The sequence below is a fragment of the Agelaius tricolor genome, unplaced genomic scaffold (assembly GCF_023055355.1).
Source record: "Agelaius tricolor isolate 1412-34295 unplaced genomic scaffold, bAgeTri1.0.p SCAF_36, whole genome shotgun sequence".
Lineage (NCBI taxonomy): Eukaryota > Metazoa > Chordata > Aves > Passeriformes > Icteridae > Agelaius > Agelaius tricolor.
In genome coordinates, this window is record NW_027269296.1 from 5267221 (window position 1) to 5289693 (window position 22473).

Sequence of the window (22473 nt, forward strand, 5' to 3'; positions counted from 1 at the left end):
TTGGAATTGCTATAAACCCTGCCTGCTGAAGGGCAGAGGGCTTCTTGATCTCTGTTGCCGATATGGATGCAATTTTCAGGAGCTGTGATATCATCTGCCTTGGACTTCTTGCCTTTAGCACATAGAGATAAAAGGAGAATTTACCTTACTACATGGAGTCCTTGTCTGTCATCCTGTGTGACACTAAATGGTAATTAATCTGGGCTTTTCCTGTAGCCATCCAGGAAAAACAAAATCCCACACTTTATTTAACTGGGATTCCAAAAGGAAAACCTTACAAATCCCAGGAGGTGGCTGTTTTCTAGCTCCATATAAGTCTCTCCTTTTATATATAAGACTATATAAGACACAGCAATAATGGCCGGGAGCTGAAAACGAACATTAAGATGAGTAAGTGATATTAAAAAAACCAAAACAAACCCAAACAATGCAGAGGTTTAACAGCTCCAAACAACCTTGGCTGAGATTCCCCCAAGCAACCCCAAAAGCCTAGCTCATACTTCCAGGGAATGAGGCCCAGAGCCTTGCATCAACCTCTCTCCTGAAACAAAAGCTGGAGCTATTTTAAGCTCTGCAGCACCAGTAAACAGGAGTCAGCAGGTCATCTCTGCTGGCTTCTGCACTCCCAAATTATTCCTCACAAGGGTCTGTACATGCCCAGCTCTCCCAGGAATTAGGGGTTAGGATGGGCTGGATTAATATTTACCATTTTTCTTTCCACCACAAAACAAAAGCAGAGAGCAAAAGGATTTTCCCACAGGGTTGATGTCTGATCCCTGATAACCTGCTCCTCTCTCCTCTAGAGAGAGACTTGTATAGATAGAGTTTATCCAGGCATTAGGGAATACTCCACAGACAGCAATGCTAGGCAGATGAGAACAGCAGAATAAATTTATATTGATAAATAAATGTAGCTTCACCCCCTGGAGGAAAATGGGATGGACACATTGTAAAAGCCAAAATTCATGGGGGGTAGGAAAAGACAACTCCAAAATAGAAGGGCAGGCACACAGGGCAGCACAGTAACAGAATGATCTAGAAAGTGTTTTAAATGCCCTTCTTTACATCATTTTTGCAATGCCACTCTGCTGAACTTCCCAAGAAGAGGAGGTGTCTTGAGCTGAGTGGATATATCAGAGGATATAAAGCTCTGCTCTCTTCTAGTTCTGCTGCTTCTGAAACTCCTGGCATACATAGGGAACATTCCTTTCCTTATATTCAGAGCAACTGAAGGTGAGACAGCAGCACAGTCAGGGGCACAGCACGAGGAAAATTCACAGCAGATGAGAGCGCAGGAGTCCAGCAGTCCTCTAGTTCCTCTAGTTGCTCATTAGGAATAACCTAACTCCAGTCACACCACCATTCCCCTCACATCCCACTTCCAGTTGATAAAAAAGAGACCACAGACTGACAAATAGGTCATAATTATGGACACAAACAAAGGTGTAGTAGAAGTAACTTTATCAAAGTACTTAAATTTTATGGTAAATCTCTGCATCAACATGGGCAGGGAGGCAACGAAATGCTCTGCAGTAGCAATTTCAGTTACCAAACTATTCCTTGGATAGACATTTATTACAGGTAGTTTCTCTGTTCCTATTTCTCCAAGAGTTTAAGGCACAAAAGCCTGAAAAAGGGCTTATAACATGTATATAAGTGCTATTATTTTCACTTTCACCTCTAATGCAACATATCAGTTTAAATATATTGCTTGTCCATCCAGCTTATACAACATCCAGTAAAAAACCACATTCCAGGTTAACAACCATTTGTTGCACAATATATCAAGGCAATTGCTCTGACCCGTTTTTACTGCAAGATCTTAAGTTTCACTCTGACTGGACAGTGGAAGACACTACAAAATCTCATCATCTCAATGAGACCATCATGGTGTGTCCACAATGAAAAAAAAAAAGGCATGATACACAAAATAACATTTAAATATGGTTGCTGGAAAAAGTGTTTTAAACTGCTGATTCATGGGGAATTATTTCCTCATACACAGGTGGAGAAGCAGGCCAGGTGTGCAAAATACCACCGGGTAAAAGTTTTATAACACTCCTTTCTGCCTTTGCTCTCCAAAGTGCTCTTTGGGTTGATTACTTAAGAATATCAAACTTGCAAGCTCAAGATCATAGCTTAAGTTAACCACAACATAAGCTTTCATCCCATGCTCAAGTTACAGCAACCTTACCCAGTTACTGGAAAGATTTTGAGACATTTTAGTGGTGTCTAAAAATGATCTTTTTTGAAATAACACATTCATAAGCGTTGGGTCAAATGACTTAAGACAGTTGAATGGGCAGCAAAGCAGAAAGATGGGCAGGAACCAAATTGCAAAGGGTAATTTTACTTAAAAGACCAACTTTTTTATTGTACGATGGAGTAGAGTCTCTCTCCTGTGCCATCTTGTTGAAAGTTTATAAATTACAATTCCCAGTAGGTATTAAGAGTTCATTTCAAGACAAAAGAAATAAAACTGTCGCAGTTCTAATTTTCACCATGAATAAAGGTTACTGTGATGCTCCTACAATACTTGTTCTCTACAGGAAAGGCCACAGTCCTCCTGTACTCCGAGTACCCGGCCTGGGTGGGGAAAGGGCCACCCCTCACAACTGCAGGATCCAGGGGCAGTGTAACAGTCCGGAGCGCACTGGGAGGATGTCTCACAGACACCACGCCTCAGCAACGAGGCTATAACACAGCTGGGATCTCTGATGAGACAGTGTCCAAAGGCTGCCAATGACAGTCCATCAAGGCATCATAGAGCTCTTCACTCTGTTCCATAAACTGCTTGTTTGCTTCATGGACATCTAAATGAGGTGTGGGATCTATGGGAGGAAAGACAGAAAATATGTCACACATCAAAGGTGTTCAGAAAAAAAATACCCTGTAAACAAGTTGGTATATTAAAACAAACATGGGGGGAGTCTCAATATCTCCAGGGCAGGTGTCAGAGGATAGTGCCAGACTCTTTTCAGTGGTGCCCACTGACAGGACAAGGAGCAACCACTTACTTCAGCATGAACAAGAAGTTCTTTTCATGGAGGGTGGCAGAGCACTGGAACAGCTTCCCAGGGAGGGTGTGGAGTCCCCCTCTCTGGAGACTTTCCAAACCCACCTGGATGTGTTCCTGTGTCCCATACTCTACGTAAGCCTGCATTAGCAGGAACGGGACTGGATTATCTCCAGAGGTCCTTCCAACCCCAAGTATTCTGTGATTCTGTGAGTCACCAAACATTCCCAGCACTTGCCCAATCATAAACCTGACCCGATCAGTCCTACTCAATTTCTCTGCAATGAGATAAGGAATAACTACATCCAAACATGTCCCTTTGGACAACAATGATTGCCCCACAGGACAGCCCGTGGAGGGAACACACACCTGCACCTCACAGCCCAGTGCAGCCACCTGCACTGCCAGAAGGGGTATGCCCTGATGAAAAGGGCAGAAACAGAGGCAGGGACACTCATTCCCTTTTGCTCCCTCCACTGTGAGGTCACAAATGATGGATGGATGGATGGATGGATGGATGGATGGATGGATGGATGGATGGATGCATGGATGGATGCATGGATGGAAGGGAACATTCTGTGCTGCTGCAAGCAGTCACCAGAGCTCATCTGCCAAAGCCTCCAGCAGTTCAAAGATGGGGTCACAGTTAGGAATGAAGGGAGTGTCAGTGGCACCACAGCATCATGGTGAGCATAGCCCTATTTTACATGTGGAACAAATGTTTGGAAAGCATTTTGGAGCTGGACAACAAGCGTGCAGGTCCAATCCTGCCACTCTGAATGCACAGTGATGGACTCCCCAAACCCCTGTAGGGTGGAAAGCTCACCTGACAACACTAGCAACCCAAAGCTCAGATTATCAGAGTAGCACAATCACAAAGGTCAGTGAATGATTCTCAGTACAAAGCTGAAGGATTGGAAAGACTCTAAAACACATCAGGAACAAAATGTTTGTAAACATGTAGCTTCCCTGTGAGGGAGGTGAGGCCCTGGCACAGGTTGCCCAGGGAAGGTGTGGTTGCCCCATTTTTTTAAATGTCCAAGGCCAGGTTGGACAGGGCTTGGAGTGACCTAGTCAAGTGAAAGGTGTCCCTGCCCATGGCAGTGGGTGGATAAAGATGGCTTTAGCAGTTCCATCCCACTCAAATCATTCCAGGATTCTATGTTTGGTTTTAGCTACATCATGTTGTAACACATTACAGGAGAAGAGATTTAAGGAAAAGGAATGATACAGTGACAATACATTAATTCAGTTTCCTACAAAAGTAGGAATCTTTCAGTTAATCAGCCAGGAAAAGAAATATCCAGAGATATCCCAATTCTAGTCCTGGTATGTTTGGTTCAGCAAAAGGAAAGCTCTCCTAGAATGCTTTTAACAGCTTCCACACACATCATCACGCATACCTGTGAATCCTGTAGATCTGTTACTATGCAATTTTTAATTTTTTTGTTTTTTAAGAATAGAGTAAGATATACTGCATAGTGCATATTGCACTCAAGACAGAAATCTGGAATGGCTGGCATGAAATTATAGTTTCATGCATCAATAAATAAAAGCTACTTGTACAGGTATCTAAAACCCCAATCTGGTTTAGTGACCCATTTCAAGCAATAACTGCTTGAAATATTTTATCAGTGTGGTGACTAATATTATTCCCTTTTACTTGTAAACTAAAAGCACAATGAAGTATTCTGGGCTCTAAATGTCAGGATTTTATAGAAAACCAGAATATCTACTTTTTTCTTGGTAGCATATCAGAAAAAGAAACCCTAGTAAAAAAAGGATAACAATTTCAGTACTACAGAAGATTAAAATCTCAGTGCTGGGAAAGTCAAACAGTTTCAGTCCTCACCAGGTTCAGAATAGGAGCAGCAACAGTAAAACCGGGATGCAACTGTTCTAGGTGATAGTGACTCACAAATTTTCTCAGATTTACTCAAAGATAAAGGTATATTGTAAATTGAAATTAGGGCCAATATGAGAAAGTCTATCTCCAAGCAGTGCACAACATACAGACAACTTCAATTTGAGAAACATACCTTCCAATGCATCCTCACCAACTTCTTCATATGTCTGCAAGGAAAAACAAACCCCTTAGAACAGTGGATAATTATCTTTTCTTTTGCAAGCATTGCTTGTTGATTAGTACTGTCAGAGACTGACTTTTATACTGGAGTTATTACAACAGAATTCTTCACCCCTAAGCCTGTATTCCATTCCTAACACTCCACAGGCAAGACCCTACACTAAACCTCTATCAGAGGCAGTTCTTGAAATTCCAGGGTTGAAGTGGGGTGACTGTTCTGATGTGTTCTATCCTTTATAACAAAGCTTATGAAGTATCCCAAAGGCACTCTGAGCACTGCCTTTACCTGTACTCTTCTACCATCACAACTGTACTAAGAGACCTTTTGTGTCCTCCAGACTTTTTTTTACCTCAGCAATATACTCTCCATAATGCAACAGGACACACCAGGGGCTAAACACTAAATAGTAGTGATATTAAGACTTTGTTATTAAGAGGTATATACTAAGATCTCTTGGTGTGTTCAGTTTGGAGCAGAGCAGACTGAGGACAGAGCTCATTAGGGTCTGCAGCTCCTCCTGAGGGACAGCTCCGATTTCTGATCTCCATGACCTGAGGGAATGGTTGGAGCTGTGTCAGGGGAGGTCAGGCTGGATATCCAGAAAAGATTATTCCCCCAGAAGGAGCTTGAGCACTGAACAGACTCCCCAGGGAATAGTCATGGTCCCAAGGCTGCCTCAGCTCCAGGAGCATTTGAACAATGCTCTTAGGCACAGGGTGGGATTGTTGGGGTGTCCTGGGCAGGGCCAGGAGCTGGACTCAGTGATTCCTGTGGGTCCTTTCCAGCTCAGGACATTCTGTGATTCTCAGAACTGAAGATGAGATGTTCCCATCCCACCTTTCAAGCTCTGTGGTGTTTTTGTGCTGCCCTACCTGCATGGTGCTCTGCGTGTAGCCATACTGGGGGTAGCTGTAGCTGTAACTGCCCGTGTTCTGGTCGTACCCCCACTGAGCGTAGTAGTTGTGATACTGTTGGTAATACTGGTTGTAATTATAGTTGTACATCTGATTGTACTCCATTGGTTTCACACGATTACTTCAAAAAATAAAGCGGGATAAAAATAGCAATAAAATAGCAATAAACCATTTTTTAACATTGCAATAAAATAGCGCAGACCAAGTATGAAAAAAGCAGTGAAATAGCTTAAGATACAATGTGGTAAAGAGACAAGGCTTAGTCTAACAAGCAAATTTAAATCTTTAAAATATATTCAATATTTTCTGCAGCAATATTTATTATTTGCATAAAGAAGTGGTTTAAATTTAATACCCTTTCCTGTATTCATATTCCTCTACATTAATAAACATGACTGTCATTCTTTATGAGATAATTGGATGTCACTTCCTGGCTTTGGGAAAGGAAGAGTTCAGGACTATGAGCTTCAGTTTAGAACAATCCTGAACCACAATCCAGATACGGGAGTCCCTTCTTCTGTCTGGTAAAGAGGATTAATTTAAGTGATCTGCAACTCTCTGAGAGAAAGTACTGAGTCCTGCTTTACCTGAATAGTTAAAGACTTAAAGCCTGGCAAAAAACCTCACTTTTTTTTTGCAAGAATGGAAAAAAACTTTCCCTTCTGCCACTGTCATACAGAAACCTAAGCAAGGACTCGTCCTCTTTCTCTCTGAACTGGGTGATCTTCAATGCACAGACTTGAGAAAGTTCATGAAATACAAACTACTAGTAATCAAAAAATAAACTTAAATACCCTGAGAACTGACTAAAATTCCTATTCCTTGCCACTTTATGAAGTGGCAGCATTCCCAAGGAACACCATTCCACCTAACTACCAAGATTTGAAATAATGAGATGACAAATATCGTTTGGAAATGAAAATATGTCACACATAAAGCTATTTCTACTAATGATGAAATTAGTGAGAAGCAGGAAGAAGGAAACATCAATCTTCTCACCACAATGCACCCATTTTTTCTGCTTTTCTCTTCCTTTCCCCCCCCGCAAGCCTTATGAGGTCACTGAAAATCTAAATATTATTCAAATAGGGAGCAATTACTATGATTTGTATTACCCTAGTGCTACGAGCCCCAAGTCAGACCAGGATCTCATTGTATCAGGTTCTGAACAAACACAGAAAAAAAAGTTAATCCCTGCCCCAAAAGTCTTATGTGTAGTAGACATTATAATAGAATTAGCAAGGTAGTTGAGTTTTGCTATCCAGACATCATTAAGAAGATTTAAACTATTTCAATTTAATGCAAAGGAACATACATTTTAAAAACAATCATATTTAACTACAGTGTGTGCACATGTGTACGGATTTAGCAATATATACAATTCAAAACAGTGTAAAATGCTTAGTCTTGAGCTAATGTTATAATTTCTTTGAATTCCTGGGCATTCTGATACTCCCCATATTCATGGGTACTCTTTCATTTTGTGATGGCCACATCCTGGACTATCCTGGAGTATCCAAAGCACTAAAAGGCATTTAAAACCAGATGTGATTTTTCATATAAATGTCCAGCTGTTCTTCTACTCACGCTTTTGGTATAGCCACACTCAAGCGTACAGGTTTAGAGCCCAACCCCACAGCTCCCTGACACTCTGTCAGTGCTCTCTTCTGTTCCAGTTCATCTGTGAATTTCACGAACCCGTAACCTCTGCAGAGACATAGAAAAACTCACATAAAACCAATGTCAAAGAGCAATGCCACGTTATAAAAATTAGTTACGGTGAAGTTTGATTTGGTATGGGAAACAGTGAACAAAAACGTTCATTAGGGTTGTTGTCCCTGCTCTTGGGAGAGATGAAATTATTCTGCATTTCAGTTGCTTTTCCAGAATGCCTGAAGCCACACGTCCAAGCTCTGGCAGTAGTTTCAAGGGCTTGTCAATGTAACGTAGTTCTTGTGCCAGTGGATTGTGGGGAACTGGAAGTGAGCTGACACAAGCCATGTTGAAATGCGTGAACTGACACATGGTAAAGCCCCAAATCTCTGCTGGGAGGATACTGATAATCTCAAAAGCGCAGCTGGAATGGGGGACAGCACATCCAGTGTAGGAATGTGCCCCCTGTTGACGGAGTGACAAAATTATCCTTTGTCTCCTTAAAAATGAAAAAAGCCCAGAAGTTTCTCTCCTCAATTAGGTAAAAATACACCTCATAGGACCTGGGGGACTTCACCTCAAACTTAAAGATAGCCAATTGGACAGAAGCCAAAAAGTCCTGCCTAAGCAATTCAGTAGAAAAGAAGACAACAAAGGAACTACGAGCTTTCATAAGGTGTTTTACCAGGAGCAAGAGCATCTTGCACCTGGCTTGGATTTTCTCTGTAAAGAGCTTTGTTATTTTGAGTTTTATTAAAACTTTTGTGTTTCCAACACTGCCACAGAAGCCATCCTGCTAATTTTAAGCCATCTGAGGTGGCTGAGCTATCTCGGGTGTGATATAGATCTCCAAGAGCTTATAAGACCTGGCTGGAAAAGACTGTTATATCAATCCAGAATCCCTGGACTCTGCAACAAGCCTTCATTGTGACATGGCAGCACTGCACGTCAGCCAGACAGAAAACTCCAACTCCTTCCAACCCCAACAGTCCTTTGCGTGGGATTTTGATGCTGTAGTGAGTCAGAAGCAATGCAACAGCATCCAAGAGGGCACTGCCAGGATCCCATCATGGGATGGGCTGCCTAACGCGGCAGAAAGATCAAAGACTTAGATGTGGGAGGGTAAGAGGAATCCATCTAAGCAAAAGAAGTAGTTCGGGAGGGAAGGGCTTGTCTACATGGGGAAAAGAACGAGCCATAACCAAGGGTGTAAGTTTACAGTGCATTATCTATTCTGTGGGAACTGCTAAACACCAGCTTATGTCCTATTTTGAAAGCAGCATCATGTACTACTCATGCGAGGTCCCCACTGGCAGCTATTTCAGAGCAGTTCATGCCCCAGAAAATGCAGTACCTCGCACAACAAGCTCCACACACAAGATATATATAAATATCTTATATATATATGTATATATATATATATATGTATATATATATATATATATAAAATATATATGTATATATATACACAGGTATGGATGTATCCTCCTCACAAAAAGACCAGATCAAAGCTTAGACTTATCTACATACAAACTAGATTATTAAACACAAGCAAAACTCTACACAGACCCACATTCATTTAACTTGCCCTCTGCCAAAGGACTATGGCAAATTAATCCAATGCAAGTCAACTTCTAAGTCAGTTTAAGGTGTTCACACACAAACCCAACTAAGTTTCTAAGCTGCCAAAAGACTCCTCCAGATTTTCAGATGGGACCAGGAGTGTGTAAGAGAAACTGGGAAGACTGGCAGCTCCAAAACAGAAACAGATAGAGATGGATGCAGTGTACAGGAATAGATGCTGGGTGCTGCAACGGAGACAGTGATTCTTCCAAGTCTTCCAGACACTGATTCTTCCAACTCTTCCACACATTTAGCTTTTCCACACTAATGGCTAAACCACTGGTGCAGAAAGAAATAATTTCTTCCTGGCCAGGACCTCCATGGAGACCTTCTGTCCTGCCCCTGAAGTTTGGAAAGCCCCAGCACCCATACCCTCAGCAGAAAGCAGAGAAGTAGGCACAGCACCACAGCACCATGCTCCAAGCGCCTCTCCTGTCTGGACAAGAGGTGCTGGGAGGAGGCCTTCCTGATCCGCCAGCCCTGGCTGGAAGGGCCAAGGCTTCACTGGGCATGTCCACAAGCCCTAAGCTCCTCTCTCACATCACACTGACACCTGCAGATGCCTCAGCTTTGCACAAGTCCCAACAAAGCCCCTGGCACCAACACTCTGGCACTGCCAGGGGAGACAGCTTTGCTCTTCCCAGAAACAGGACTCTAAGTCCCTGCTCCTCCCCTGCTTCCCAAGATACCACAGCTTGGGAAGCTACCCAGCAGCTACCTTTCCTTGAGGTCTGCACCTATGCACAGCTCCCAAAACCCAAGTAATAGTCCAACCTGCAGCACCAACACCTGTTCTATAGACAAAGACTGAAGCAGGTGCAGCACAACAGGAACTGTGGGGTTTCCACTGAGGAGGAGCAGAAGGCACACAGAGCCCAACCCAGCAGTGTCAGTCCCAGGGGAAGTGGCAATGACAGCATGAGGACCTAACAGCCAGAGAGACTGAGTAGCTCTGCAAGAGGTTCAAGATGTACATGAAGAGGAACTTCATGACTGGGGAGAAGCACAGCTCTGGAACAGGCTGCCCAGACAACCTGAATTAACTCCATCCTGGGAGGTTTTCCAGGCTACACAATCCATGGATGATATGATCTAATGCTGGCTGCAGTCCTGTTAGGAGCTGGACCAGAGACCTCCAGAGATTCCTTCAAACCAACCTGTCTAAGACTAAGGAACCACATATGAGAAGGTGGAGGGACCTACAGCCATAACCTATATCTTATCCCAACATTCTCAGAGGTGTTATATCACAAAACTGTGCTTCACTGAAGCCATGCTCTGCTTTGAAAATAAGGATGCTCACCAACTGCTCCTTCCCTGGAAAATGCAGCTTAATTTCATGCTATTTAGAAAATGTTTTAATAACATTAAGAGATCCGACCTCTTGATACCTGTTTTTAGCAAGACATTTTCAGGAAAGACAAACAAGGCAGCTACTGAGAACCTGACAGTGAATCATAGCTTTGTGTGCCCTACCCTATTTGAAAGAAAACACATATAGCTCTCACAGGAATATACACTCAATAGCCTAAAGTTTGTAAAGCACAATTCCGCCCAAGAGTCCAGGAAAAGAGTGTTTCAAGATTACTTAAGATATTTTTCAGCATTTTAAGAAGTGCAATAACACACAAAGGGCCTCACACTGATGGAGGAGTGACAATACACATGGTGGCTATCAAAACTCAAGCAAACTGCAGACTGAATGGCCGAAACCACTACATTTTAAGATTACTAAAATCTAAGCTAAAAGAATTTTTTCCCCTTGCTGTATTCTATTTTTCCTGTTGCCACATGTGAAGTAAAAAAAAAAAAAAGTGAATAAAAGACAACTTACTTGGATACTCCTGCCTGGTCCAAAACAACTTTTCCACCTCTACACGATGGATAAACTTTAACAAAAAATTCATACAGCATCCCATCATCCACGTCAGGAGTCAGGTCTCCAACAAAAAGGGAATATTCTGGACTAAAGAAATCAAAAGAAAACATCTTAAATACAATCATTAAAAAAAAATAAAAAAGGGACATGCTGATTTACAGTAGTGCAGAAGTGACAGTTACCATTTAGCCTAAATATCTGAACTCAGAGAAGAGTGATACTAAAAGACCCTTTAATGGAGAATTTAAATGCCACTAGTTAAGCTGCTTAACTAAAATTTTGATTGACACTGCTTTTTCAAGTTAATTGAAGCACCACAACCAATCAACTTAATACTGCTTTTTATTTAAAGATTATTTCCAAGCTTATTACTTACAGGATATTTCTGATTTCTAAAACGGCAAGAAAAAAGATCTCATTTATAGATATGCTATTTCCAATACATAGATCTAAAATATAATATATAGATCTTAAATTGTAATATATGAATTAGATACTTTGATGCTACAAAGTTTAAATACCTTAAAGGACACTGGATAAATCTGCTGCGCCACACACAGTGCAAAACACAAAACTGGCAGTCTAAGTTCTCTTCCTCCTACTAAAGACTGGCAGTGATGAACTTTGGGTTTACATAGTTTGAATACTTTTTGCAAGGCAATTAATAGAGAGACATTAAGCAGGAAAAAGTAATATTTATATATTGAGCACTTACCTGTTATCAGGCTGTTTTCCATATGTTGCATAATTCAATTTAAATCGCTTCGCCTGAAACAAGGCAAAAATTAATCTATACATTCAAATGTTGTCATGTGAATTCAAGCAATTAGGGAAAAATACAATAAGCTGATTTAATACAACTTAATGCTGACACATGTTCAATGCCTTCATGCCAGCCAGTTAAGGTAACAAGCACGTTTTTATTTAGCATCAGTACAGATATAATAATGAAAATCAAAATGTAAACAGAGGTAGAAATAACAAATGTTAAATTTCTTCAAATTTTAAGGTCTTAAAATGAAATGACAGTACCATTACTGGACTTTTGTGATTTAACACAAACACTAGCAGACCAGAATCCAACACACTGGAAAAGGGAATCAAACTGAGTCTGGAAGTGTGGCTAAATACTTGATTCTGGACATTTAGTAAGACTCAAAATTAAAGGGTTCTGAAAGAACTACATTGGACACTGGAGCCCTCTTTAAATTTTACATCTGAATTTATTTTTGAAACAAGTTTCGCAGCAGCCCAGATTTGTGCCCTCTGGCACATCTGGAACTCTCTGTCCCCCACCTACCAGACTTTTAGCAACTTTTATCCAACTTACATCTAAGTTTAGACCAAGATCTAAGGAGACCAAGATCTTTGAATCAGCTCTTAGACATCAGGGGCTAATCTCAGGATCAGGATTTCAGATCCTAGAATCAGGATTTCGGATCACAATCAGAAATGCCCTAGAGATTAGGGTACTTGTTCAGTACAGTGAAGAGTCCTCGTATGATGGATTTCCTTCCCTCAAAACCAGGTAAATACTTCTTGGGAAATAGAGCACAGACTTAACTCTAGGCTATAATCCTGTTCCTTGCATGTTTGCATTCTCTGGAGCACAGTACTACACAACTTCTGTGGATTATTTACCAGCTAACACAAAATTTAGATTCCACTTTGAAGCACGTAGATCTTTTCTGGGGGGGGGGGGGGGGCGGGGATCTTGCTCTTCATTGCAATAGTCTGGGTTTAAAATCAACAAGACACCTGAGAGTACTTCCACTCAGATGGGAACTGGGAACACGAATGCTTGGAAAAGAGAAACACCACCAGCACCATGGCTCTCTGTTATTCCCTTGACTGATTCAGTATTTAAAAATAAGTAAAAGCATGAGCCGCACTCAAGTTTTCTGTAAACAAAATTCTCTAAATGCAAAGGATGAGCTGGGCAGTTGCCTGCTGAGTGCATTGATTTGGGCTGCTTTGGATCTCTGCCTGACATCTGTAGTTCTCTCCATGTGTTATGTAAATCATCCCTCCACACAGCACTGTGTTTTGAACAAAACTGTGAAGAAAGATGGGTATTCCCAAAACCAGATTTCCATTATTATCTTACTCCTTGCTCTCTTTGTCTCTCCAGTGACTATAGAAGGCATCCAGGATGATCAGCTTGCCTTAATCATGAGCAAACATGTGAAACAGGTATCTCCAGGCCTCTCATCGACTCCTTTTAACGGGGCACATCACCCTCTCTGGAATGTTGACTAAATAGCTCAATCTGGACTTCCCAGTCTCCTCTGGGTATTAACTATTCTGAAATAGGAATCCATTTACTTTGTATATCATACCATAAGTGAGGTGATTTTAGAGCTGCTTTATGAATCAGTCACCCCACCTTACTGCAGCCAACTCCTGTGGGTACAACAGACAGCTGTGTCAGCCGTCCCATTTTAATCTACCACATATTCAAGTCAACATCCTAAAATTAGCCTCTCTGCCTATTCCTCTTCTTCTCCCTAACTACCCAGCTTTTATGTAGAAGAGATGCTAGTTATGCACTGCAATTATTCAATACTCTGTCTTGTTCTCCACTGTAAAGAGGTTTGAGTAAACTCTGTTTGCTAAGGGCCAAGAACAATGCAAAATTAAAAGTCATGTTTCTTTTGCCAATCAATGTTACTCAAAAGACAGTGTAAACTTGCAAGTTCATCCTCTACACACACAGCTAAATTCTCAGCTTGCCTCATCCCTGAAAATGTTCAAAGCCTGGTTGGATAGGGTTTAGAGCAACTTGGTCTAGTGGAAGGTGTTCCTACCCATGATAGGGGATGAAATATGATAAGCTTTAATGTCCCATCCAACCCAAACCACTCTGTGACTCCATGATTATACAAAAGGAGAGAGATGGAAGAATTGATGTAGACATACACTATACTCAGTCTAATTTCTTCCTTGTTCTTCTCAGGTTTCTGATTGGTCCAACTTTGGTAACAGCAGCAATGGTTAGATATAAAAAAACATCACACCCCACAACACTTCTACACTTGAACTTTATCTAGACAGTCACAAAGAAATCAGTGGTTTTTCTCAACAATTTTCTGAGCAAGAACATTAGCAGTTTTATAGTCATAACTTCAATTCTAAAGCAAAGATGAATCCCAGTTTGCTAACCATTGAATTATCTGTAATCATTAAAAATACACATTCTACACTATCTGTCCCTACCAAGTTTTGGTTCTCAACTGGCTGATCCCATTTACTTACCGGTGTAGCACCAGGAAGTGGTTTTCCATTGATTTTGTGTAAACATTTCTCTGCAGTAGCTAGATCTGCAAATTCTACAAAGCAATAGCCTGCTGGAATTCTGAACATACAACACAGAAGAGAAGAGACAAAAGTTATAAACTTAAAACATATTTGATGAGGAAAGCTGTATTTTAGATAACTGGTAAGAAATTTGCTATAGTTGCAATACATAGAAGAGCTTCTTTCGAAAGTATAAATATTGGCTACCAAAGAGAAGCTGGATCTCAAGAGATAGCCTCTACTTACCATAAGTCAGGTAGATAAGCACATAGAAAATGGTTTAGCTTACAGTTTACTTCCTACTTTCATTGACTATCAATTTGTCTGCACAAGTTTAAACTACTGAAAACTGAAATTACAACACTTAAAAGAATAATGCATAAGAATGAAACTACTTTATTCTGCATAAATCACTCATTTTATTTCAAATGAACTTTAAAGGTTCTCTTATTGCTCTGAGTCCGACTTCCCACCTCTGCCAGCATCACATATCTGTACTACAGACTAGCAACCAAAGCCTGGGGAGGTGTAATTCCCAGAGGGATGGAATGAGATACATACAACTGCTCTGGCTGAGAGCTGGAGCACTGCAGGATGCGGGCCAAACTGTGTTTGTTGAGGGGAGGCTGAAGAGCCAGCAGTGCCCTCTCCATTGCTCTCATCAATATTCACATATTGGTGGCAGCAATGGTGAGAAACTCAAAGGGAAAATTCACTCTGATATGGAAGGACCACAGTGAGGCTTCAGTCCAAATGCACTCGGAGAACAAACAGAAACAGTTACCCTGTCAACCTGTTTCGAATGATTTTTACACTCAGTACAAGCTCTCCCATGGTGGCAAAGGCTCTTGAAACAAAGTTTTCATCCATATAGGGCTCCAGCTATAAAAGCAAAAAGAGAAAGAAAGTTAGATTAGGGCATCTACAAAAAAGAGAATATATGTGTCAATGTCCCTCAAAGCAGTTAAAACATTATGGAGAAGGATTTTACCCTTACACTTCAAAAAGAAGACTCATTTAAGAGGGTCGATGCCACTCAAAACCAGCAGGCATGCATGAACCAGGCTCAACAGTCTGCAAAGTGGAACCCAAGAGACAGCATGAATTTCAGAGAACAAGGGAGCTTCACAGAAGGACAAAAGCCACTCAGAAACATACAGCAACAAACTGAGCATTTCCTACAGGGAGCAGAGGAGAAGGTGGCAGGTTCCTTCTCCAGGTGCAAGCGAAGGCTGGGCCAGCACTGTGGATACACAGTGTGGCATGACCCCGGGTGGCATGTGGCAGGTGACACTGCCCCATGGAGCTGCGGTAGGGGTCTGCAGAGCTGTGTCTGCCTCGCACAACCCCGGTTATACCAGGGCAACGCTCGGGGGAAACCCTGGAATCGCGTCCCACAGCAGCTCTACGCTTCATCCTGCCCATGGGAGCACTGACCATGTTCATGTCACAGGGAAGGACCACACTGTGCAGGTAAGAGTGCATGTGAACATGCTGGAGAGCAAGAGTCTGCATGGTGTAAGGTACTGACAAGTAGGAAATGGTGCTGGAATTTGGATCAAATATACTATGAAGAGTCTGAGTGAACAGGGCACCTCTGTGTATAACAGAAACTGGAGGAGGGAACTAACCAAAATTAGAATGGGGAGCGGTGTGTGTGACAAGTAACATGGAGCTGAAAAATGTATGTATAAAATATATATAACTCCATGTATTTACCTGTGTAAGACAGGTGGCTCATGGTAACCTACAGCCCTCAAGTATTTGTGTATCTGTCAGGGACCAGGTGGCTCCACCACTTGCGTGTGGGACAGATTGTGCAGTATGTGAAAGAAGGTGACCATACTGCACTTGCACGTGTCAAAGGCAGAAGATGCCCTGTGGAGGTGAGTGTGAAGCAGAACTGACTTGCCCCAGGAGCAGAGGCAGCACCACTCTGCACAGATGTGCTATGCAGCGTGATCCCGCTGTGTGTGTGTACAGGAAAGCTGTATTTGTAAACACAACCAGTTGCTTGGATATGTCCATATGGCTCAAAGAGCCACGGCCTGCTTGTGAGAGTAGTGATGAAAAAGAAGATGGGCTTTATCATAGAGAGGTGGCAGAAAACCTCTCTGTGGGGAAAAGGGAGAACAGACTCCACAGAGTCTCCATGCACGAGCAGAGGCAGGTAGAGGATGACACCCTGATATCGTGGGTGTGCTGAGTGTGTGTGCGGGAGAGAAGTACCCAGCGGGATTCTCAGGGATGTGTTGAGCTGTGTGTACACACACATGTGAGAGATGAGGAACACTATGTGCAAGCAGGACTATGCTGGTGTGAGCTGCAAGAAAGGGACTGAAGGAATATGTGCGTCCAAGAAACAGGTGGCAGAGAAGTTGTGACATTGTACATGCATAGTGGAGTGCACACAGGTGTGTACAAGTGTGTGACAGACAGCAAAGACACTGCACGCAGCAGTGGGACAGCATGTGTGTGTCACAGTGTACCACAGTGGCAGCAATGCAGGCACCACAACACACTGAGCACACACACACATGCAGTGCGGCTGGGTGGCAGAGCACTACAACATGCTGGGGTGAGTTCACATGTGTGTGAAAGTGTTTGTTCAGTAGTGAGTGTGAAGGACACAGGGGCACAAGAGTGAGGGTGTATGAAGGGCACACAAGGGACACTGTGGGCTGTGCACAATTGTGAGCGTACCTACAGTGTGCACGTGAGTGGGCATCAAGACACTCTTGGGTGAAGAAGCCCCTGTGAGTGTGCTTCACACAGCTGGTCTTTCTGACAGGTACACACACAGGCAGGAATGAAGGACCTAGCAGGAAGTGCAAATGCTTTGAATGTGCGTGCGTGTAGGGGAGTCAAAATCCTATGAGGGTGTAAATGCACCCACAGGTGTGCATGTAGGTGGCAGGTTGTGAGGTGCATACAGGTGTGCCTACAAGTGTAAGCACAATTAGAAGCACAACCATGAGTATGTGTAAATGCCTTGCACAATGTAAGCATGTAAGTGCCCATAGCAGCTGAGCAGGTAAAACAGCAGATAAATCCTTGAAGCATGCAAGTGTACACGCCGTGATTATGGGAGTGCCTCTTAAGAGCATGGAGGTGTGAGACTTTTTGGTGCCCATGCATGTGTCTGACCACCAGGGACACTGGTGTAAGTCTCGCTGTGACCTGGCTGCAGGCAGGCAATGAGGGTCACTCTAGGGGGTGTGTGTGTGTAACTGCTCACAAATGAGCCTGTCAAGCTGGGGTTTATGTCTGAGTGTGTGTCAGCCTGTGTGAGCATGTCAGCATGCACAGGAGTGTATGACGTGAGTGTCACTTGGGGAGTTCAGGTGTGTCTGAGTGTGTGAGGGGCTGTGAGGCTGTGTCAGTGGTGTGAAGAGGTCAGTCGGTCAGGGAGAAGGTCAGCTGGTGTCAGGTGTCAGTCAGAGTGAGGGTGTCAGAACTGTGAGGATATCAGTCTGTAGGTTGTTGTGTGGGCGTTAGAGTGAGAGCGTCAGTCAGTCAGAGTAAGGCTGTCAGTTGCTGTAATGGTGTCAGACAGCCAGTGTGACGGTGCCAGAGGGACGGCATCAATTGGTGTGAGAGTGTCAGTCAGTGCGAGAGTGTCAATGAGAGGGTGTCAGTCGGTCGGTGGGAGAGTGTCAGTAATTGTGCGGGTGCAGGTCAGTGACGGTATCAGCCGGTCAGTGCCTCCCGCGCGCCCCCGGCCCGGCCGCGTGCCCCCGTAGCCCCGTCGCCCCCGCACAAAGCCACGCGGTCCCGGCCGGACACTCACGTCCCCCATCCACAGGCTGGCGGCCATGCTGCTCCCGCAGGCCCCGCGGCGGGTTCAGCGGGGCCGCGCGTTCCACCTCCCGGCCCGGCCCGGCCCGGCCCGACCCGGCCCGGCCCGGCCCCGCCGCCGCCGCCCCTCCTTCCGTCCCACCCCCGGTGCCCCGGTCCCTCGGTCCGTCCCCCGGTCCCTCCCGCCACCGCCCGGGCCGGCCCCGCCGCCTCCTCCGCGGCCCCGGCGGGCGGAGAGAGCGGCGCCCCTGCCGCCGCAGCGCCCCCTGGCGGCAGGAGGAGCGACAGCCGCGGGAGGGAATCGGGGGCAGAGGGTGGGGGAGGAGGGTTGGAGCAACCTAGGGAGCCTTTGGGGCAACTGCAGCTGCCTGGGGGGACACTGGAGTGCGGTGGGGAGCGGTCTCTTCTACAGTGCCTGGAGTGAGAGGGCAAGGGGAAATGGCCTTAATCTGAGACAGGAGATTCAGATATCAGGAAAAAATTCATAGAATATGCTGAGTTAGGAGGGACACACCGGGATCATTGAGACCAACACTTAGCCCTGCACGGGACATTCGAACAATCCCACCCTGTGCCTGAGAGCATTGTCCAAACGCTCCTGGAGCTCTGGCAGCCTTGCAGTTACGGCCATTGCCCGGGGAGCCTGCTCAGTGTCCCAGCACCCTCTGGGGGAAGAACCTTTTTCTGCTACCCGACCTAACCCTCCCCTGACGCAGCTCCATGCTGTGACAAACACTTTGGTCATCTCTTCAAGGCACCACTGCTGTCAGAGATAGCACAAGGTTTACAAAGTTGGACAGTTTTTGACAATGCTGAAAGGCCAAAGACATGTGGGGTTTTTTTTTGGTTTTGTTGCTGTTGTTGTTGTTGTAGAGAGGTTTGTGAGAGACCATGATCTCGGCTCCCCTCCACCCACTGAGGCAGCAGCTGCATCAGAAGCTTCGAATCCCAGCCAAATTGCCTCTTCATACAGATCCATCCATAGAGATCCATCCTCGGGATCATCAGCCCGAGATGCGGGGTTGGATTGAGTACGGTGTGATCCTCTTCTCTTGTTTACTTCCGCAGGCCTTCGACAGCGTTGGTGGCAATTCCTGGAGAAGATGAACCCCCTCTTACCGACGGAACAGAGACGAGTGAGCCTGAGAACTGGTTGGTATTTTCGGCATCCCGAGAGCCGGTTGGAATTTCGGCATCTCCCGTCACGGGTAAGACCTTTGCTCTGTTACGGAACGCCACGCATGAGCTGAATCCCTGGCTTGGTTGTGCAGGCCCTGCTGCACGCCATAAATCCAGCTCCTGGCGACAGGGACACTTCAAAGCCTCCGCGCTATTTTCGCCGCGGTGGCTCAGGCTCCGGGCGAGCCGGGCGGTGCCTCCGTACGTCGTATCCCGGGAGAGGGCAGCAAGAGCCCGCCGGTGTCGGGTGGAGGTTTTCCGGTGCTGTCATTGGGCAGCCTCGTGTGATGGAGCCAGTTCTGGAACTCCTTCCGAAGTGATGTGTTAGCGTTCGCTCAAATCTTGCCCCACAATATCCCTCTTCCATGACCGAGGGCAGAAATACACACACACACAGACACACACACTCTCCAGACCCTCCCCGCCGGGAGGGGAGTGGAGAATTCCTTGCTTTGCTTTTCCCTGTGGATAGAGCAGGGCACGTTTGATCCTTCCTACATTCCTTCAGGAGACAATGAGAATCCTTCATCCTTATTCTGAGCAGGATCTGCATCTCTCATCATGCACGTCCAGTATTGGCTGCTCTAGAATATCAAGTCTTGGGGGGTGCAAGATGTGAGATTAACAGTTTATATGTTTTCTGACTTCTGAGTCCTTAGAGCACCCTCGGATCATTTTCCTCCAAGCTCCTCCCTAAAATCTAAAATCTAGCATGCAATCAGAAAGGCAGCAAGACCCACAGTTGATAACTCAGCTGAACAAAGACCTTGGGTTGTCAAGTTGCACGTTTTGTGCCTTGGTGTCACTGGCAACTTGGTCTCTTGCAAATTCACCCCCTTTGAAGCCCCTGCTGTGTCTGCCTTTCAGATGTCAGCTTCCAGAATGGTTTTATGTTTCCAACATGGCAATTTATCCACTGGTTAACTTGGAGCTCTGCTCTGCAGAGCCCACAAAGCTGTCACTCATTCTCTTTTATTACTTACAAAAGCCAGTAGTTCTTTGTCATTTAGTGTGAGTCCAGTGTCCTTAATAATCCCTTTCTGGCTTTTTCCTTCCAACTGAGTAACACAAAACTTGCTTTTCCTAGGATAATCCATAGACGTGGATATTGGGCAACAAAAATGCAGAAGGATGTGATTGTGTTGGACCAGGAGAAGACAAGTTTAAATTCAGTGTTATATCTGAAGTGACTGCTGTTTATGCACTTAACCTTGTGACAGAGTAAAAACAGTGCCAGGAGCATGTTATTATGCGAAAAAGTGTTTATTCCCCTTTAAAAATTTATGAACTGGCAAAGAGGCCATGAAAGAAAGATGTGGGTATTCCTCTGTCCTGAGTATGAGTGTCAGCAGTTAGCAGCCAAAGAATATGTGTCCCTTGTTCCCTTTGCTAGGATAGCAGGTATTTCTGGATCTAGAAACTTGGTCCTGAAAACTGCTGAGTAAATTCCAACTAGTGTTTACTGGAATCCACTGGAGGGGTGATCCCTGAGCCCTCGTTTAACTGGTCTCTGGGAGCTGTAGCCTGTTGGAGGCCCCAATCCTGGAGGCTTCATAGCTCTTTCAACTCTTGGTAACTTTGATTTGCATTAAGAGTCACTCAGTACCTCGTGAGAGGAGGCCCTGACTGCTTTCAACTTTTAGAATTAATGGTTTTGATCTTGAGAATCTGGCCTGGGAGATTTTAATTTGAATTTGCTGGTTTTAGCTTGAACATGAAAATGACTTAAATGGGTTTTGTGCCCTCAGTACTGGATGTTAGTGTGTTAGAACCTTCCCTTTGTTGGTCTTGCAGGTGCAAGTCAGTCCTTTTTCTTAGGCAACTGTATGCAGTGGACTGAGATCAGGGGTTAATTTGGCCAGGGATAATTGAAATAATAAATTAAATAAACCAAACCAAACCAAAACATAAAGCAAAACTTTGAGTTTGGAATAGCTTCTCAGATTCTGAAAGTAATTGAAATAATCCAAAAGAAAATATGCCATGAAATCTGTTTTCCATTATTGCATGAGATGGTGTGTCTTAAAATTTGATCAAATCCATTTTTTCATGATGAATATAATGCTGCTTAAAGTGATCTATCTGGGGTCTTTTTCAGTGTAGAATTACAAATTATTGTGGGCTTGACAATCTCATTTGTTTATTTATTTATTGATGATTCACTGTTCCTGTCATGATTTCACAGCAAGTAAAAATAATTTCTGATTGATTTCTAGCTGCCAGTAGTATATTTGAAAGATGTTCTAATAAAAGCTCATTGATGTGTTTGTGCCTGCTAGCTTTCTTATCCAGACCCAGTTTCTTGTATATAATCAAGGTGCAGTTGGAGAAACTTGATGTCCTGTCTTGCATTCTATTTAAGAAAAAGTGCAGTCATTTATGTGAAGTCCTATGCTCATATTTATCCGTGGGTTTTGTGGGATCCCCCAACAAAGTCAAGATTGAAGGACAAGGACAGTACATTCTTTTTGCTTTAAAGGAATGCATTTCCAGCTTCAGTGGCTCCTGAGTGGGATGACTGTGAGCAACAAGACAAGGAGTTCAGTATGGGGAATAGCTGAGCACATCCATGAGTAAGGGGGGCCAGAGGAATTTATTCCCAGGGTTGTCAGTTTTGTCGTCTAGGAGCAAACGTGCTCCCCTTGCTGGTTTTGCATTCCTATTTCCACACCATCAGTCAATCCCCATTCCTCTGTAGTTTTTATCCTCTTCATATCTTCACTGAGTGATGTCCTTACTCACTCCTCAGAGAGAATTCTTTGGAGACCACATTTAGCCTCCACAGGGATGAAATCATAGTCTGTTCTGTCTCACCAGGATTCAGCAAGGGTCATCTCAGATTGTGGATGGAATTCACCAGGAATAGGGTCAAAAAGGGGGCTGTTTTGTGTTTTCTTCCTTGGTAATACAGGGAATTCACCCTCAGAGAATTATGGAAAGGTCAGTTGGTCAAATAAGAGTGTTCTGGATGTTCACACGAATAAGTTACTAACTGGCAGGGGTGGTTTGTTTACATCCTCCATAAGG

General features: G+C 44.0%; 1 protein-coding gene and 1 long non-coding RNA gene across 3 annotated transcripts; one reads left to right on the plus strand and one right to left on the minus strand.

The window, feature by feature from the left end:
* Positions 1-1444: 1444 nt before the first annotated feature.
* Positions 1445-18421, minus strand: TRNAU1AP (tRNA selenocysteine 1 associated protein 1). Of its 2 annotated transcripts, XM_071453339.1 has the most exons (10): positions 18260-18418; positions 15467-15543; positions 15254-15351; positions 14428-14527; positions 11888-11940; positions 11128-11259; positions 7605-7724; positions 5976-6138; positions 5056-5089; positions 1445-2831 (listed from the first exon to the last, which is right to left on the minus strand). In XM_071453339.1, the coding sequence occupies exons 3-10, from the start codon at positions 15337-15339 to the stop codon at positions 2695-2697; spliced, it is 825 nt and encodes a 274-aa protein (XP_071309440.1). In that variant the 5' UTR covers positions 15340-15351; positions 15467-15543; positions 18260-18418; the 3' UTR covers positions 1445-2694. The 2 variants fall into 2 exon arrangements, with proteins under 2 accessions (XP_071309440.1, XP_071309439.1); XM_071453338.1 differs by lacking the exon at positions 15467-15543 and having other exon boundaries at positions 18260-18421.
* LOC139602992 (uncharacterized) lies at positions 17912-21700 on the plus strand. Its single transcript, XR_011683536.1, has 3 exons — positions 17912-18146; positions 19336-19475; positions 20534-21700. It is a non-coding gene; the product is annotated as an uncharacterized lncRNA (long non-coding RNA).
* The last annotated feature ends 773 nt before the right edge of the window (positions 21701-22473 follow it).

What these genes read in the sequence shown, in the direction of transcription:
- TRNAU1AP (XM_071453338.1), bottom strand. Translation starts at nt 18,286, where the DNA reads ATGGCCGCCAGCCTGTGGATGGGGGAC. An exon ending in CCAGCCTGTGGATGGGGGAC is followed by an intron (nt 15,352 to 18,259) that starts GTGAGTGTCCGG and finishes TTGCTTTTATAG; the next exon opens with CTGGAGCCCTATATGGATGA. An exon ending in GGAAAACAGCCTGATAACAG is followed by an intron (nt 11,260 to 11,887) that starts GTAAGTGCTCAA and finishes TGATTTCTTTAG; the next exon opens with TCCAGAATATTCCCTTTTTG.